The 18,815-nt window shown below is 39.0% G+C and overlaps 1 protein-coding gene across 5 annotated transcripts in view; it reads right to left on the bottom strand.

Moving 5' to 3' along the window:
- Nucleotides 1–17,795, bottom strand: part of TP53BP1 (tumor protein p53 binding protein 1) — a 68,747-nt gene extending 50,952 nt beyond the window's left edge. For 2 of the 5 annotated variants that reach the window (XM_079911938.1, XM_079911941.1), the window contains exons 1-11: nucleotides 17,622–17,794; nucleotides 16,864–17,048; nucleotides 16,490–16,583; nucleotides 16,178–16,262; nucleotides 8,485–8,615; nucleotides 7,750–7,902; nucleotides 7,268–7,397; nucleotides 5,757–5,923; nucleotides 4,297–4,426; nucleotides 3,406–3,500; nucleotides 610–815 (exon numbers count right to left, since the gene is read on the bottom strand). In XM_079911938.1, coding sequence (XP_079768064.1) covers nucleotides 610–815; nucleotides 3,406–3,500; nucleotides 4,297–4,426; nucleotides 5,757–5,923; nucleotides 7,268–7,397; nucleotides 7,750–7,902; nucleotides 8,485–8,615; nucleotides 16,178–16,262; nucleotides 16,490–16,583; nucleotides 16,864–17,048; nucleotides 17,622–17,628 — 1,383 coding nt within the window. In that variant the 5' untranslated portion in view covers nucleotides 17,629–17,794. Of the gene's footprint in view, nucleotides 1–609; nucleotides 816–3,405; nucleotides 3,501–4,296; nucleotides 4,427–5,756; nucleotides 5,924–7,267; nucleotides 7,398–7,749; nucleotides 7,903–8,484; nucleotides 8,616–16,177; nucleotides 16,263–16,489; nucleotides 16,584–16,863; nucleotides 17,049–17,621 lie in introns of all 5 variants that reach the window. The other 3 variants (XM_079911943.1, XM_079911940.1, XM_079911939.1) reach the window with 3 other exon arrangements.
- Between the last annotated feature and the right edge of the window lie 1,020 nt (nucleotides 17,796–18,815).

Below are 18,815 nucleotides of genomic sequence, written 5' to 3' on the forward strand. Positions count from 1 at the left end.
CCTCCATCAAAATGAGGGAATAAACCAAGCAAGAAGACACGGAGCCCAAGAGGAATCCAACACAAAGACAGGTAAGGACAATCTCCAAAGACAATGAAAGGGAGGTGACAGTTATATACCAGGAATAGAAGGTAATAGCACAGATTAGAACTCAGGAGGCTCCAAAAGTGGTTTCTCCAAAATGAAAAAGTTTGAGGCCCCTGAACATCTTGAAAGGAGATATTGACAACTGGTGGAGAGCCTAGGGTTGATTTAGTGAGAAGTTCATGTGTTAAGGCAGAATAATGACTAATGCCCCCTTTCAATTTCAAAGCAACATTTTTAAGAAGTTAAAGACACAGTACAAATTATACTCCAATAAAGATGTTAAAAAAAAAAAGACGTAGTACAAAATTCAAACATAAAAAGTACATCAAGATGTTAGATGACCCTGGAAATGTTCTAAAACTAGATTCTGATAACAGCTGCACAATTCTGTAAATTTACTAAAATATCACTAAACTATACACTTAAAATGGGTGAGTTTTATGGTTTCTAAATTACACCTCAATATAGTTGTTTAAAAAAAAAAACATGTTAGAAGGAAAAAACTTTTTCTATGATACTCACATGAGAAAACTCAGGCTGGGATGGAACAGGAAGTGACCCAGGAGTGAAGACTGGTGTGCTCTGAGATACCGGTGTTGAGGCTTGTGGTGATATAGTGGGCTCAGGTGGGAGAGGAGGGTTTTCTATCCCTACCGGTTCATCACCTTTGAGTTTCTTCTGAAAAGACTCTCCCCCTTCAGATAACACTGACATATCCATTGGCTCATCTAGTTTAAAATAGGAAACACAAATTGAGAAATAAGCACTCATCAATACTATTCATGTTCCAATACCACTAATAACAATTATACTCAGATATTTTCATCCCTAAAAAAAACAGTGACAATTTTCAGAAAAGCTGATAGGTTAATAGAAGATTGAGTCCTGGAAATCTAGCAACACTTTATTCCCCTGGGGGAGGGAAGTCCACACTCCTAAAATACTCAGATATAGATTAAAATAGGGTTCATCTAGGGATACCCATCCATCCATATGATAGTAAATTAACTAGGTTCCTCTCAGACCCTTTCCTGATTATAGCTCAGTTTTCACATTTGCATAGGAACGCCCAGATTAATGGCACCTAATTTAACCACAGGCCTTGAAAGGCAGTGAACTTGTTCATCACTCTAAGTAAATATCTACATATTTATGAACTCATTTTATTTGCATTAACTGCTAAGTGCAGAGAGGTGGATGCCAGGACAAATAGAGAAGAAGGAAAAAAAAAATCTATCAGTGACAAGCAGCAATGATTTATCAAAGAACAGAGTACAGGACACTAATCCTGAGACAAATTGCTCAGGAGGGAAACATAAACACAAACAAAACACAAAACACTGCTTTTCGTATAGTATCCTACCCACCTGTAGGCTAACAGGATCTTCCTCAGAGCCAGGCTAGCTTGCTAGGTATTTGATTCATCAACCCCTTTTCCTCTATCTTACAGCTTGACCCCAAACAGGCTTCCATTAGACCACTCTCACAAAGTACCTATGCCATTTAGTTTTTCCCTATAATCCACATTCATGCTACCAGGTACCCGCCCCACCTCCACCTCAATACCTACCCCTGCTGCTTAGCTTGGCCTCAAACGCACACTCCACTCTAATGCTATGTTCGGGAACTGATGCTGTAGGCCTTTAGTTCCCTACCACAGCTGTGTTAAGTATTTTCATTACACCTTTTTATCTTTATTGCCGTGACAAAGCACTTATTAAGGACTGTTCTAAGCACTACATATAAAAAGGCTTTAGGTTAATATTCTTAGACAACAACAGCAAAATACAAAAAACCATACAGTTGCATGCATAGTTATGCACATATTAAGCAAATGCATTAAATCTAAAATTAACAAAGGAAAATACAATGTTACATAAAAAAAAGAACACTGAATCATATACATAACATGATCCCACTTGTGTAAACATACTTCTTTATATTTATGCATAGAAAACACTCTGAAAGGAAACACATATCCAAATACTAATTATATCTGGACTGTGGTATCACAGGTGATTTTTATTTTCTTCTCATTACTTTCCCATATGCTTTCCAAACTTTCCACAGTAAGTACTAATTATGTTTACAGTCAGGGAGAGAGCATTTTTAATATAATTACTTTTATATATCTTCAGTGTTCACACTACAGATAGAAAAAATGGTTCTAAGGATAAGCCAAACTTAACTTGCATTAACAGCCTTTTTTGTAGAATGGATTCACTTTTATTTTTCACTAAAGATATCACTAATCATGTTATGCTTAGAATGATATTAGTCCATTTGGATACCTACATTGATTTCAAGAGAAAATAGCCAGACACAAACTCTGTGACAGAAGAAAGTCTAAGATTAAATTTTGTCATGGGTAAATGAAAACCCATGAGCACAGGCTCTGGAGGCAGCTGCCCAAGTTCAAATCCTGCCTCTGTGGACTTAGTTGTGAAATCTCTCTGTGCCTCCATTTTCTCATCTGTAAAATGGGGATAAAAGTAACACCTACTTCTTAGGAATGTTGTGAGGATTTAAAAAACAAAAAACAAAAAAAGAAACAAACAGAAGAACCCAGAACGAAAGAGAAGCAAAAAGAACAGTGCCTGGCATAAAATAAGTGTTCAATAAATATTAGCTATTGTACCATTACTGATATATGAAAGAATGAAAAGGAAAAAAATCATGGAATTTATTGGAAAAGGCTTTGTAGAAGTAGGAAAAATTTAGAAATATCTTGAATGACTGGATAGGAGACTAGAAGAGAGCAACAGAGGTTTAGATAATGACATAAATTAAGTAAAAAGAAAAACTTTCTTGTGTATAAAGTAATATAAAATCACTAGGTCCTCAACGGAGGAAGGGAATTAAGCCAAAATTTCTACCACCTGCTCCTAATGACGCTTTGGCTAAAACTGCTTTGATAATAGCAGAAATAACCTATAAAGAGCAAAAGAAACAATTTTTGGTTCCCTCTGACCAGTAACATGCTATCATGTTGCTGGACACTATTAGGCCAATAGCAATAAAGCTCTTCATTATACTATTGATAATTCATTTGAGTTCAACTTGAACAATTTTCCCTTAAGGGTCTTTTCAAAAATTAAACTGTCAATAGAGAACTCTCAGAAGAATCAGTGCTAGAAGAGCAAAGAACTGAGGAAAGCATTTAACACTAGGCCACTCCCCTGAAGCTTAGACATGAGTCCTAGCGAATAGTTGAGGTCACAGTGTTCTAACATGTAAAGGAACAGTACACTTCACAAGGCAGAAGAAGTGCTGCCCCTCTTCTAACCTGAGATCAACAGATAGATCAAGAGAGCTCACCTTTTCTCCCTTCTTGCTCTGTGGGACTGCTAGGAACGATAAAGGGGGTAGATCGGAAGGCGTCAGGGGAAGGAGCAACAAGGTCTGAGGAATTCCTTTATACAAAGAGAGAGCCACAGGTTATTTTACCACAGCTACAGCTTCGCACTTGCTTTCTACTTTTTAACAGCAAAAATATCTGTAACTCATTCAAGTACTTATTAGTGCTTCTCTCAAACAGCTAACTGACCTTGGTAGAAGAGCCATGAACAATACTTCAATAACTATTTCTCACACCACACATATCCAAAATTAGAATTAAAAAAAAAAAAAAGATTAAGGGAAAAGTCATATGATTACAAGAGAAAGTAAATGACCAGACACAAAGACATCATGACTGAAAAGCAGGATGAGATAGTGCTAAAAAAATTAATTCATCTGCAGATTTGAGACAAATATTTACTCCATTTTTTGCCTATTATGAGAAAGATCATGTATATTCTTATTAAAAAAAGAAAAAGCAACCTCTTTGCCCTAATACGGATAAAGAAATCCAACTACTGTCAACTCTAGCATAACCTCTTCTGCACCCCTATGCCATTAGCTGGGAAGAACTGCTAGCCAAATGGAGCAGCAGGCAGCTTGTTCTGGACATGTAACAGTCTCTAAATAACTGGGCAGTTTCTTTCCTGGTGAAACTTTTGGGCTACAATTTTAAAATCTCCAAATGGGAAAGCAGATCTACCTGCCTTCGATAATTCCACTAAGTTCTTATTCCCCAAAATTCTTAAGCCTAGAGTTTACTTTTCAGTTTCAAAAAGACTTCTGGACTACCAACTTTAGCTCTTTCAACCTTAGCCTAAAACCATCAGGCACATGTTTCCTTTAAAGGGTTATTTTAGGCTTACTTACGTGGAAAGACTCTCCTGAACAAGAGACCTCTGACCAGAGAGCTGCAGGAGGTGCAAAGTGGTGGCAGGTGTGGAAGCCAGAGAACACCCACCTTCTTCCCTTGAAGGAGTACAGCAACCATCAGAAGCTACTGAGAAAAAAAAAAAAAATTCTAGTTGCATTTACTTCTCATATTGACATTACTGAACTGTCAAAAAAACAAAAAACAAAACACACTCAGTAGTACAAAAAGCATAATATTCATATATCCACCCATGTTCCAAGAGGGCAGAAACTGTTTTCTAACTGCTGTACAATTAGTGGAATGCCACACTAACACAAATCTTGAGTGACCATTAAACATCCTCTCCCTAATGAATTATGGGTTTCTTTAATAAAGAATTGACAAAAAGAACTCCTTAGTCCTTTCTGTCATGATTAAAGCTTGGAGAAGAAAAGCCAGGACGCTTAAACCTCTCCTTGGCTGCTCTTCTTTCTGGTCAAGTTTCTATTATAAGACAGCAAGCGAGCCCTTTATTCCAAGGTCTACCTAAGGTGAAGTAAAGCTCATGCCATGATGCAGATGGGAGAAGTCAAAACGATGTGCATGACACCTGATGATATGAACGCAACAATTTTCATGATTAGAACCTGGGCTCCTCAAAAGACAGAAAAAATACTAAAGCACAAGTAAAAGGATATATGAGCAGTCATTACTGATTTATACTATGAAGAGGCTCCTGTTGGTCCCTTCTCCTTAGCAACAAATGAAGTATCAGCTGTATTAATTGCAAGAATAAAGAAATTTCTTAAATACAACCTTGTAGCTTTAATGAGAGACCAGAAAAGGTTTCTTGGTGATGCTCTGTATGTCCTGCACACATTCACAGCATAGTACCGGAGTATAACCTTCTCTTCCTCCCTACTTACAACCAATACATCATATTTTGCTGATTGTTACTGAAGCTTTCTGGCTCTGTGAGGTTGCAGCATGGGGCACTGGTGGGGGTTAATGAAAGGTGAAACAAATACCATTCTAGTCTTCTAAAGGTATTATATTCTTTCTGCTGGACCATAACTTCCTATTTGTGGCAGAGGAACTAATAAACAGATGAATAAGTGACTGTTACCCAGGTGAACATGAAATTCTTCACTTAATTATCATATTTAAGATTTGAAGACTTATGATAACAGAAATAGCTACTCTTTCCATAACATTAAATCTGCCATATTATTAGCTAGTATTCTTCAGTATCTCCATTTCCAAAAGAGAAAGAAAATTATGTTACCACACGCTAAATAGCAATTATTTCCAAAAAGCCCTTCTCATCAATCAGCTAGAAACGTACTTTCCTTCCATACCACAAACAAGTCTGCACACCTATAAAGTGCCTTCTGACTTAAAACAGTAGTTTCAGAACAGAAATAAAAGTTTAGATCTTCAGAAAAGAAGAGCTACGGCAACGAATTACTCTTTGTACCTGTTTTATTGCTCTGGTCAAACAAGTCTTCCTGAGTTGACAAAACCTCAGGCTCTGGTGACTTCTGAATCTGCATCCCACCTTCCAGAAGTTCCTGAACAGATATTTGTTCTTTTGTTTCCACAGCAGCAAGAGAGCCTTTGGGACTAGCAGGCATGTCCTCTGACCTAGGAAATTCGTATCACCAGGAAAAAAAGTTACCATGTTCAAAGGCTTTCATCTTTGAAGAAAGAAGCATTTCCTGTTTTGTGTGTTTTCCTTTTTTAATTTCAAAACTTCCAGAAACTATTTATTAAAAGTGAAATAAGCTACGCTTTATAATGATGCAAAGCCCTCAGCCCATTTCAAAGTGTGTCTCAGTCTCTCACAAAGCAATACCTCTTTTCCACTCTGCTCACTGCAGTGCTGCATGCTGTCCAAGATTTCTGATAAGTGAGTTAGGGATTTTTGTTTCATACATTGTTATCTAGAGGTGCATGAAGCAGTGTGATCCAGACGGCAGCAATGCCAGAACAATGACCTCCCACAGAAAGAGCTTGGATGTAAATCATCCTCTGCACCAGCCACACACTTTATCTTCTGCTGACCTTTTTGATCTGATCTACTCAACCCAAGCCCCAAACCAAGACTCCTTCACACAAATACTACTTACACATGTAAGACACTCACTGCTGGCTCCGTTCCAGAGACTTAGGCGGTTCACCTACTCTACCATTCCCCAGAGTAAACAGGATAGCAAAACTACCTAGAGAGTAATTTCCTAAGGAAAAGCGGAATGTTAAACTGAGTGTTTTGCATTAGAAAGACAACCTCTCTTGATATTCAACTTTGTTCAGTACCCCATTCCCCACTGTTTCTACTGAAGGAAGAAACAAAAGAATACTAAATGTTTACTCATTCCCTTCTCCAAAATGGAAGCATCCCACTTGTCCTCTGCCATATCTAAACTTGAGGTATTGACCAGAGACAACGCTGTTTTGGATACAACAATCACCATAGGCAGAACAGAGGTATACTGCCCAATTCCCACCAAGTTAAGAGCCTGAAAGACATGGGAAAAGAATACCTCCCTATTTATCTATGCCATAAGCTACCAGACGCAGGATACCTGAGGACCCAAAGCAATCTGGGTGCTCCTCAAGTATAAAAACAGTAGACTTTCAAATATAATATTCTTTTGACTCTTACAACACTAGAGAATTTAGAAAGACAGACCACAGAGAGATAGTGCCTCTGCAGACAAAGAACAGAGAGGTGGAGTAACAACCAAAGATTAAGGGATCATCCTTACAGTTAAAGCAGCAATAAATTGGACTTGTAATATGCCTAAAGATAAGATGACACAATGAGAATTCATAAACAATAAATGTTTCTACTGGACCATAAATATGCCCAGGCAAGGGGGGAAAAAAAATCAAGAATTTCTAAAAAAGTTTCCACCTGGCCAAGTGAAATGAGTGTAACCTGATAGCAGAAACCCAAAAATACTTTCTAGAAAGAACTTGGTTTACCTTGCAGGTGGTGAATTTTGCTCTTCTACCACAGATACATCCTTACTGGGCTGTGGTGCCACAGGGATATCCTTACTGGGCTGTGCTGCCATGGGGATACCTTCATTAGACTGTTCTTCATGCTTAATTGCTTAAAGTTTTAGAAGAAGACAGGAAGGAAATATTTAATTTTTCAAAGTACTAAAAGTAGTCCCAAATGCTTTTTAAAAGGCAAAGATATTAAAGAAAGAAATACAAACTGAAAATATATACAGGCATCATTCCAGAAAGGAAAATAACCAATTACCCACTTACAAAAAACCTTAGTATGCAAGCCATCAACTGACAAGTACTCGCCAGACAACTCTACAACCTTACTATACTAACTTTGATTATATTAACTTAGATAGCTATAAGATATATCAAGGAAAAAACAACTAGCTCTAGCATGGGAGGAAAATACTTATAAACAAACTCTAAATGCCAGAAAACATGTTACGTACCAATATTAGCATCCACATCAGATAGCCTAGTATAAGCAGAGTTGGTGGTTACTGACTGTAGATTGTCTGCTTCACGTGGCAGAGTTTGTTCCTCAACATCCTGGCTCTGGGAAAGTTCTAGAACCCCAAAGCCCAGCTGTGATGAGGCAGGATCTAGGAAGAAAACCACAAGAAATCAGGTATCATCCCACAACATTATGTACTATGCAAGGTGCTGCCCTTTAGCAAAAGAAGGTCATATTAAGTCTTTCACATCAAAGCCCTGCACCCCAAATTTTTTCAAAATAAAATTAAGAATAGAAGCACTAAAAGCAAAGGGGGAAAATGCATAATGAAGCAAAAACTGTGTACCATAAAACCTTATAAGCACCTAATAAAGGTAGACTATTTCTACTTTCTAAAGAAATACATAAGCCGCGCGCACACACACGCAGAGAGCACTGTACTTCATATTGTAATTCCACCCCACAAGGCATGCATCCCCAAAATATTTGAAAAACAAATGAATACAAAAGAAGTAGGAGTCAGTATGCAAAAAGGGGGCTAAAAAATGAGCTAAAAATTCCTGAACACCAAATTAGGTGGATTATCTTAGGCTACCAGCAAATTTCCTAACGACTATTCTCAATTTAATAAGAAATCTATAACCTGATAAAAGGGAGAAATTTAGACATCTGCATGCTCATGTTAAAGGGGTTAGACCAATCTACTATCCTGAAAAAGGCATAAAGCTACCTTCAGCACCAAGGGAGTGTATGGTATCATCTGAAATATCTCCTTCTTTTTCCTTTTTCTCCTTCTCTTCCACCTCTTCTTCCTTCTCTTCACCCACAGGAGGAGCAGATTCCACTGACATTCCCAAAACACTATACAGCAAAAAGACACAATCATGTGTTCGCAGATAGGCCGGGATATTTTGCTCAAAGAACTCTTTAAATTTTATTGTGACTCCCCACACACCAACCACGTTTTAAGCAAATTTGAAAAAGTAAAAAACCTCACCCCATTATTGCTTCTTTCTACAAAAGGCACCTAAAAGGTTAACAACTCAAAACACTGTAGTACAGAATTAAGTAATACAAATAAGAGACAGAGGAAGAAACAAACATACTTGATTTTTATCTTTCTCTGAAAAAATCTGAGCAGGGATAGAAAAATCTTGCACTCAAGAGAATTACTGACAAGTGACAAGAGAAGATGTGCATTAGATGTGCAGAGAAGGGGCTCAAAAATACATCTATTGGGCTTCCCTGGTGGCGCAGTGGTTAAGAGTCCGCCTGCCGATGCAGGGGACACGGGTTCGTGCCCCAGTCCGGGAGGATCCCACATGCTGCGGAGCGGCTAGGCCCGTTGAGACATGGCCACGTGTCCGGAGCCTGTGCTCCACAACAGGAGAGGCCATAACCGTGAGAGGCCCGCGTAGCGCAAAAAAAAAAAAAAAACATCTATTTAATAGAACACAGTTCACAAAAGAATTTTAGTAAAAATTCTTAGAATACATAACAGAGAACCACAGTGGCTGAAAAAAATTCAGGTAAGACATCTGTGTATTGAAAAGAAGACATCACAGGTCAAAAAACGATAAACAAAAGTAAAACACACATAACAATTAGGAAAAAATATCTGCAACAATATAACAAAATAGTCTCCATAATATACAAGGAACTCGTAAGAAGAAGCTCAAGATATGAATGGACAAACAACAGAAAAGACAGCTCACAAAAAAAAGAAATACAAGTATCTTTAAACATGTAAGAAATCAGGGCTTCCCTGGTGGTGCAGTGGTTGAGAGTCCGCCTGCTGATGCAGGGGACACGGGTTGGGGCCCCAGTCTGGGAAGATCCCACATGCCGCAGAGCGGCTGGGCCCGTGAGCCATAGCCGCTGAGCCTGCGCGTCCGGAGCCTGTGCTCCGCAACGGGAGAGGCCACAACAGTGAGAGGCCCGCGTACCGCGGAAAAAAAAAAAAAGGTAAGATATCAGAGAAACCATTTGTTGCCAATCAAATTAGAAAAGAAAAACTGTAAATACTGTACTACTATTCAGTGCTGCCCAAACCTGAGGTGAGATTAGCATTATCACATACTGTTTATGAGAGTATAAACTAATAGAACCTTTCTGCAGAACAACTGGGAAATATGTATCAAGAGCTCTAAAAAATGTTCATACCTAGTAATTTCAACTGTAAAAAATAATTTGAAATATGAAAAGATCCTGATACAAACTTACTTTCGAAGTTCACTGTGACTAACAACCTACTGTAAGCCCAACAGTAGGTAAATGATTAACTAATTTCATAATCCATAAAATGGAATTTATGCAGCCATTAAAAATGTTCAAAACAACCAAATACAACATGTAAACCATAATCTGGATTGGATACTGGATAAAATATATATATATATATATAAAATAAAGCCATCTTTGAGACAACCTGGAAAATCTGAATATGCACTTATTACTAGGTTTTACAGAATCGATATTTTCTTAGGTGTGATAAGGGTATTATGATAATATTTTTCTTAGGGGATGAATGCTAAAGTATTTGAGGGGAACTATGATTTCTGCAACTTTGTTTCAAAACGGTATATTTTATACACACACACAGAAAAATGCATAGTATCTTTTGAAAAAATGCATAGTATCTTTTCATCTCTACTGTGGGTTTAAACTTTTAAAATAAAAAACTAGGGGCAAATGTTATTTAGAGTTTTAATTGCAGGGGAAATTAACTGCTCATGTTGTTAAGCAAAAAGGTCAAGAAACACACGAACTTTTACTTCCCATGTGTCAACTATGTATATCAAATGCACAACAACAACAAAAAACAACAGGGAAAATAAGCCAAAATGTTTACAGCAATTAGCCTCTGGGTGGCAGAATTATAGATGACATTTTTGCCTCCTGTAACATTTCATATAAAGACCATTAAGCATAAGTTTAATAAGCATAAAAGAGAAGAAAACATAAATTTGCAAAGTTGGGGACCATGATCCAAGGAAGAGAAAAAAGGACTGAATAAAGACTTCCACAAAAATAAAATAGAATGTTACCTACACAACTGGGAGGACCAGATGCCTGACCTCAGGAAACATAGGGAAAGAAAGTCAAGAGTGTGTATGACAAAAAGTAGAAGAGCAAATGAAAGACAGCACAAACCACACACCTTGGATCTTCCTCAGTCTCTTTTGGTGGTTTTCTTCAAGTTCCTAACGCTCGTAGGCACAGTGAGTCCTTGGACCTCTTCTTCACCTACAACTCGCCCCCTTAGTGATCTTATCCAGACTCATGGCTTTGAACATCATCCATATGCTTATGACTCTGGAATTTTAAATCTCCAGCTTAGACCTTCTCCAGACATTCACATTGTCAACTGCCTCCAACTGGCAATTGAAAAGGCAGCTCAACTGTAACAGGTCTATAACTGAACTTCCCCTGCAGTCTTCTCATCTCAATTAACAGAAACTCCATTCTTCTAGTTCCCAAATGAAAAACATGGTATCACTGTTACCTCCTTCATTTCTTGCATACTTCACATCCAATCTATCTTTGAATCATATTTTCACAAACCCAGAATCTCACCACTCCTCATCCACTTCTACTCTGGTCTAGCCACTGTCACATTTTGCCTAAATTATTTCAGTAGTCTCCTAGTAGGTCTTCCTGACTCTACCCTTGCTCTCCCTTCAGACTATTCCTTTTTAAATTTAATCTGAAGAGCTTTTTTTTTTAATTTTTATTTTTCCCAGCTTTATCGAGGTATAATGGACAAATAAAAATTGTATACTCTTCAGTCTATTCTTGATCCAGCGGCCAGAGTGATCCTGTTTAAATCTAAGTCAGATCATGTCATTCCTCTGCTCAAAACCGTTAAATACTTTCCTAAGAGTAACAGCCAAATTCCTCACAATGATCCATAAGGCTTTATATATTCTGGTTCCCTCTTTACTTCCCTGACCTCTTCTCCCACTCCTCTCAAGCACTCCACGCCAGCCACACTAACCTCCTTGTCATTTCTCAAGTATTCCAGGCACATGCTTCTCTCAGGGCTTTTGCATTTGCTGTTCTCTATGCATGGATTACATTTATCCCAAATAATAGTAGAGATCACTTACTTAAGATTTTTAGTCAAATGTCACATCACTAAAGCATCCCCTAAGTCACCCTACCTAAACTTGCAATTCCTTTGATGTTTCCCATCCCCTTCTCTGCTTTATTTTTCTCTTCAGCCCTATCAGAGTCTAAGATACTATATATTTTTACTTATCTATCATGTATTGCTATATCCCATACCAGAATGTAAGCTCCATTAAGGTCTAGGGTTTCTTATCTCTTCTGATCACTTTGCATCCCCAAAACTCAACAGTGCTTTGCATATAGGAAATACTCAATAAATATTTAATTAGAATGATCAGGTGAATCAGAAGAGGCTTGAAATTAATCCAATTATAAACAAAAAGTAGTACTGATATTAAACTTTTCTCCACTATCCAAAACTGATGGAAAAAGAAAACAAAGGTTTAAATATATTATTTAAAAATACAGAAGTAGCCAATGAAAGAAATAAAACAATTATCATCAAAAATTAGGAGAATGTTGTTGTGAGTTAAAAACCTCATCTTTCATTATGGAACTCAAGTGTCTTAATTTGATAAAACAAGAAATGGTAATACAACAGTGTTACTTAGTTTTACAACAGTATTAAGAGCTAGGAAGATAACCTCCCAAAGAAATAAAAGCACAAACACTTAAAAAGCATTACCTCTGTGAAAGGGGACCAATGGTGGGAATGGACTATTTGCTTTTCATAAGTTCTTTTTAAAATAAATTATGTATTTATATCACTCTTAAAAATATTTAACAGGACTTCCCTGGTGGCGCAGTGGTTGAGAGTCCGCCTGCCGATGCAGGGGACATGGGTTCATGCCCCGGTCTGGGAAGATCCCACATGCCGCGGAGCGGCTGGGCCCGTGAGCCATGGCCGTGGAGCCTGTGCATCCGGAGCCTGTGCTTTGCAACGGGAGAGGCCACAACAGTGAGAAGCCCGTGTACCGCAAAAAAAAAAAAAAAATTAACAGACCTCATCAAAATTAAAAACATGCTCTATGGAAAAAGCCTCTTAAGAGGATGAAAAGACAAGCTACAGAGTAGGAGAAAAATATTTGCAAACCACATATGCTACAAAGGACTAATATATAGAATATATAAAGAAGTCTCAAAACACAATAAAAAAAATCCAGTTAGAAAATAGGCAAAAGACATAAACAGACATTTCCTTGAAGAGGATGTACAGATGGCAGAGAAGCACATGAAAAGATGTTCAACATCATTAGCCATTAGGGAAATGCAAATTAAAACCTCCGTGAGATATCATCACACACTTATCAGAATGGCTAAAATAAAAAATAGTGACAACACCAAATGCTGGTGAGAATGGAGAGAAATTGGATGTCTCATACACTGCTAGTGGGACTGTAAAACGATACAGCCACTCTAGAAAACAGTTCAGCAGTTTCTTAAAAGAACTGAACAGGCAACTACCATATGACCCAGCAATTGCCCACCTGGCCATTTATCCTAGAGATACGAAGACTTACAAAAACCTGTATGCAAATATTCATAGCAGCTTTATTTACATTAGCCAAAATCTAGAATCAACCCAGATTTCCTTCAATAGGCAAATGGTTAAACAAATTGTGGTACATCCATACCATGGAACACTACTCAGCAATAAGAAGGAACAAACCACTGATACATCCAACAACTCAGATGGATCTCCTGGGACTTATGCTAATTGAAAAAAGCCAATCCCCAAAGATTATATACTGTATGATCCTATTTATATAACATTTTGAATGACAAAACTTTACCAGTGGAGAATGATCTTTTTTTTTTGGTCCCACTGCACGGCTTCCTGGATCTTAGTTCCCCACCCAGGGATCGAACCCACACCCTCAGCAGTGAAAGCACAGAGTCCTACCCACTGGACCACCAGGGAATTCCCCAGAGGATGGTCTTAATTAGCGGTTGCCAGAGGTTCATGTGCAGGAGAGGGAGGTGGGTGTGTTCATAAAAGGGCAACACTGGAGCTCCTGTTCGGCATTTTGACCTCAGTGGTGGATAAACCTACACAGGTGATTAAGCTGTATAAAAATTAATACACACACATGAGTACAAGTAAAACTAGGGAAATGTGAATAAGTTCATTGGATTTTATCAATGTTAATATTCTGGTTGTGAAAGTATACTATAGTTTTGCAAAGTGGTACCATTGGGGGAAACTGGGAAAAGTACACAAAGAATCTCTCTCTATTATTTTTTACAAATGCATGTGAATCTACAATCACCTCAATTTTCTTAAATGTTTAACAGGGAAATAAAAATATCCTCAGCATCATATTTTAGGACACTTCATGTTTAGGACCACAGGCTTACATCACAATAGGACATTAGATAAGAGAGGAAGATCTTTTGGAATTTTATGATATATAAAAGTTCACAAACAGCCTTTTTCAAAATATCTGCATTAATAAATAAAGACAACATAAAGAGATCAGTATACATGTGCTTTGAAGTCAACCCCTTTTGGAATCAACCCCACATTCTCTGCGGTTTTCGTGGCCTTTACACATGCTGCTCCCTGTGTTTGGAAAGCTCCTCCTCCCACATGCCACACTTCTCCCCAGCCCTTCAACTATGCCTAACAAATTTGTATTTATAGTTTAGATCATCCTTCTCAAAGAGGTTTTCCCTTATCCCCCATGTTAGGTTATATATTATTTTTTTCCTCTTTACAATGATCACAGTTCTCACTGAATAGCTATTTATGTAATTATTTAACATCTGCTTCCCCTATTAAATTGTAAGCTCCATAATGGCAAACATGCTTTAAAACACCTACCACAGTGCCTGCACGTTTACTAAATGTAAGCATTCAAGTATTTTTTTTAAGGAAAGAGCAACACCTTGATGCAAAAAGGGAAAAGAAGTAGCATGAGACTTCTCAAACAGTACCATTAATTTATAACAAGGGGTACACACGCATTCTGTCCCCACTGGTTCAAACTCAGATGCCGAGCCACAAAAACACAGATAAGCCTGGCACATGTTCCTAAAGAGGTATCACAAAAACTTAAATGCCTACAAAAAGCAAAGAAAGGTAACATAAATGAGTTAAGTGGCTGGGTTTAAGAACAAAAGCACAAGCCCTAGGATAAATGAAAGAAGAATACCTGGCCTCAGTGTCCAAATACAACAGTGAGTTACAGGCACTATGACAGACCATAGCACTCATGCCCTATCTAAGCAGAGGCTGGCTGCTCACAGCTCCCGCCAACTGCTGCCAATAATACAACAGTTGCATTACTTCCGGCCTAGTAATCCCAGAAGCTGGAAATCTAAGTTCTATGTGAAATTTCCCTATTTTTAAATTCTATCAACTAATTCAAATATATTTTACAACTATGTGTGGGCCAACCAGAACCCACCTGAGGGCCAAAATAAGTCCACCAATTTGGGGATTGTTCTAAAGCATCCAACTGATGATTTGAGAGAAAAAATTTAAGTGCAAACACAGAGTATTAAATAGAACACAAACATACACACACAAAAAAGCACTTATTTTTGAGATAAAACCCTAGTCTTTCACCTCATACTAACATCCTCCTCTCTGACTACCTCCCTTTTCTATTCCACCACCCCAAGACTCCTATGTTCTCCTTTGATCTTAGGAGAATTTGGGTATTGAATAGTAAAAAAGAAAGAGAGGCACTTGAGTCAGAAGGACTCAAAGCCCAGCTCTGTCACTTACTAGCAATGCATTCTAGAGCAAGGTTTTTAACTTCTTTGCCTAACACTTCCCCACCTAAGTAAGGGAAGTAACATAATGTGTTCATCGTACAACTGCTTTAAGGATGAAATTAAATGGCAGTATATATTAAACATCCCATGTAGTGCCCAACATAGAGGATAAACTCAATAAATGGACAATGTAAAGATATACAGGAGACAAAGTAAAAACTGAATACAGTTTAGGGTATGAATTAAACATTCTGGGTCTAAAACTGGCGAGGTTCTTTGGCTGGTAGGCAGAAACCATGCTTAACTGTTTTGATAATATACCTAAATATTTTTTGATTATTTTTTCTAGTAATAAGTCATATCCAAGCTAAGAATAAGGAATGCTTGTTTCACATGCACAAGGTAGATCACAATCTGAATAATGTAGGTGCAAAAAAATGTTACCACCTCACAAAAGAGATTCCAGCTATCTGTACCAACAGAATGCTAGCTAATACAATTCTCAAATCCCACTCCCTAATTCACAAAAATAAGATTAATCCTTTTATCCTTGGAATGAGACAACAGGTACAGATAAAAAAACTGATCCACTAATACATTTAAATAAATTCCTTCAAACACTAGTATACCTGCTTGTCCTATTTGGCTGGGGTAACTGTTCAATGACCTGACTGATGGAACCACATGTGTCCAAATGAGAAGAATCCACAGACTCTGAAAAAAATAAGTGGATATTAGCAGAAAAGGCATTTACCACCAAACTGTAATACAAATTCAAGAATGCAGACAATACCAATCTAATCAGCTACATTAGAAAACCAACCTTTTGAGTATTGTGCACCAGATACTATGCCAGACTTCCTTACATACATTCACCACAACCACATAATGTTTATATCCACCCAGCTCCAACAAGAGCACCCTTGCAAAATGGACCTCACCTGCAGCTTTGTTTTCTTTCAGTTGTTCATTGAAGCCACTATTACTGTCTCCTTGTTCTTCTCCAGCTGTTTGTTCACTATTGGACACAACATCCTAGAAAATATACATATATAATATACATCCCAGAAAATATACATACAAAATATACATTCATAATGTATACATACATATGCACATAATATGAAATATACATTTCATAATATACTATATATGAAGTAATCCAAAATGATACATATTTTTGTGAAAATGATTTTATTTTCCAGCCAACTTTATCCAAAAGATAGTGATCTCCCAAGTACTTACTTTGCAGCTTGGTCTAGATTAGGGGAAAAAAAAAATCTACTCAATCATTTCCAAGCAACCTATCACTCACCAACACAGGGTTCTCTTTGTGCGTCTGTAGATTAGGAAGGTGTCGAGATAGCATACTGAAGCGAGAACCAGAATCATCGTCTAGAACCTGGCTTTCAGGCTGAGAATCTTCAATGATCAGGCAAGGAGTGTCTTGCTGAGAGAAATCTGACTCCAACTGACTTCCAGTGGGGTCCATCTGCTCCCCTGGAATGGAATAACAAAAGATCAGTTCTGTGTAACCTACTAGCCTTCCTCATGCAGTCTGAGCTTAAAAAACGAGGCAGAAGTACAAGACCTGGAAAAGGGGACCAGTGTAGGACTCTTCCAATTAGAACATTATAATCGCTGCAATCACTTTCCTATCATACCTTCCAAGGCCCGATTTCCTCGTTATTTACAATCAGCCTGCCTATCCTTCTCTCCCCCTTCCATCACCTTCCCGTAGACACCCTTTCCCCTCCTTCCTAACCTCTTCTCTCCCCGCCCCTTTTTCCATCCCCCACAACTCTCCCTACGTCCTTCTGGAGCCTCTACCACCCCGCAAAAGGCTTCTCTGTAATCTCTGCTCGTTTTAACCCCCACAGGTCTTCACGCTTCCTCACGACCACCCAGCCTTTCCAGCTAGGGCTACCCCACCCCCTCCTCAGGGCCCTCCAACCCTTTCCCTGTCACCGCCGCCATGCTTGCCACCCCGCCCCCTCCGGTCGGCCATCCCCTTCAGACCCGAAACCCAAGCCTTCAGAGCCTACTACTCCCCCACTTTTCTCGAAACAGTACCAGGCATCCCGGCGGGAGGTCCCTCGCGCTCCAGCTAGAGATCTCCGCTCGCTCCCGAGGTCCCTCCAGCTCGATCCCCAGGTCGACGCTGTAGCCACCGCCGCCACGGGCCGCGAACTCCCCCTTTCCCGTCGCGTCACGCGGTATCGGCTCGCCCATTCGCTGTTGCTGCCCGCCACTCAAGAAAACCTGTGGATGATTGGTGGCTGGGCGGAGTGCCCCGCCCCACGTAAGAAAAAGGAACACGGCGGCGTGTTTCCATGGCAGCCTGGACGTTGCAGGCCGTCCCTCTAATACAGCCGGAGAATGACAGTATCCTTGAACCGAAGGGACCTTGAGAGGGCGTGAAATATATTCCCCTGCCTCCAGGACGGTTGTTTGTACCACTAGTCAGACATAAGAGAAAAGACCAATTTTCTATCGTTCATGCACCATAAGGCCCCTCTCTCACCCTCTTGCGTGGAAAAGGAGAGGGTTTCCCGGCTTTCTGATAAAAGGGCAAAGAAGATCCAGGATGGCTAGAATTTCAGAGCTGGTTAAACTGAAGAGAGAGGACTCTTTGGGGTTTACCGGGTCAATCAGGATCCCTTTTGTAGGCCTCTACGCGAATTCAAGGGCTTCACATTACGTCTCTGCCAGTTCTTTAAAAAAAAAAAAAATTTTTTTTCCATTTACATTGTCTGAGGGCCCCGGTAAGCCATATTTTTCCCCATTGCCCTTTCCAGTCTGAAACGTCGTAGTTCAAGCTTCACATTTGCTTATCGTTGACCTATCTTTTGTGGAATTGCAGCCTACAGAGACCATAGACCGAGACATGTTTTGCACGTCCGGTTGAGACAATTGAGCACAGTAACTGTCAGACTCGGTGGTGAAGAGAACAGCTGCCGCCCCTTTAACTAGATGACCTCAAAGGTCCCTCGAAGCCTTGAGAGTCTATTATCCTAATTATGGTGCCGGAGTCTTATGGAGGGTGTGGCAGCTGTGACTTGTATTAATGAAAGAGGCTCCATGAGGAATATGGTTTTGTTTCTGGGTTTTTTTCAGGGGGTGTTGATTTTTGTTTTTAAGTGGTGGTTGGATCTGGGATGGAATTCTAGCCAGAGCAGCTGTCAATAGGGAAAGCACCTAGCACACTGCCAGGCATATACATAGTAGGCATTCAATAGGAAGTAATTTTCTCTCTCTACCCCAGCC

This window comes from Stenella coeruleoalba (genome assembly GCF_951394435.1).
Source record: "Stenella coeruleoalba genome assembly, chromosome: 2".
NCBI classification, from domain to species: domain Eukaryota; kingdom Metazoa; phylum Chordata; class Mammalia; order Artiodactyla; family Delphinidae; genus Stenella; species Stenella coeruleoalba.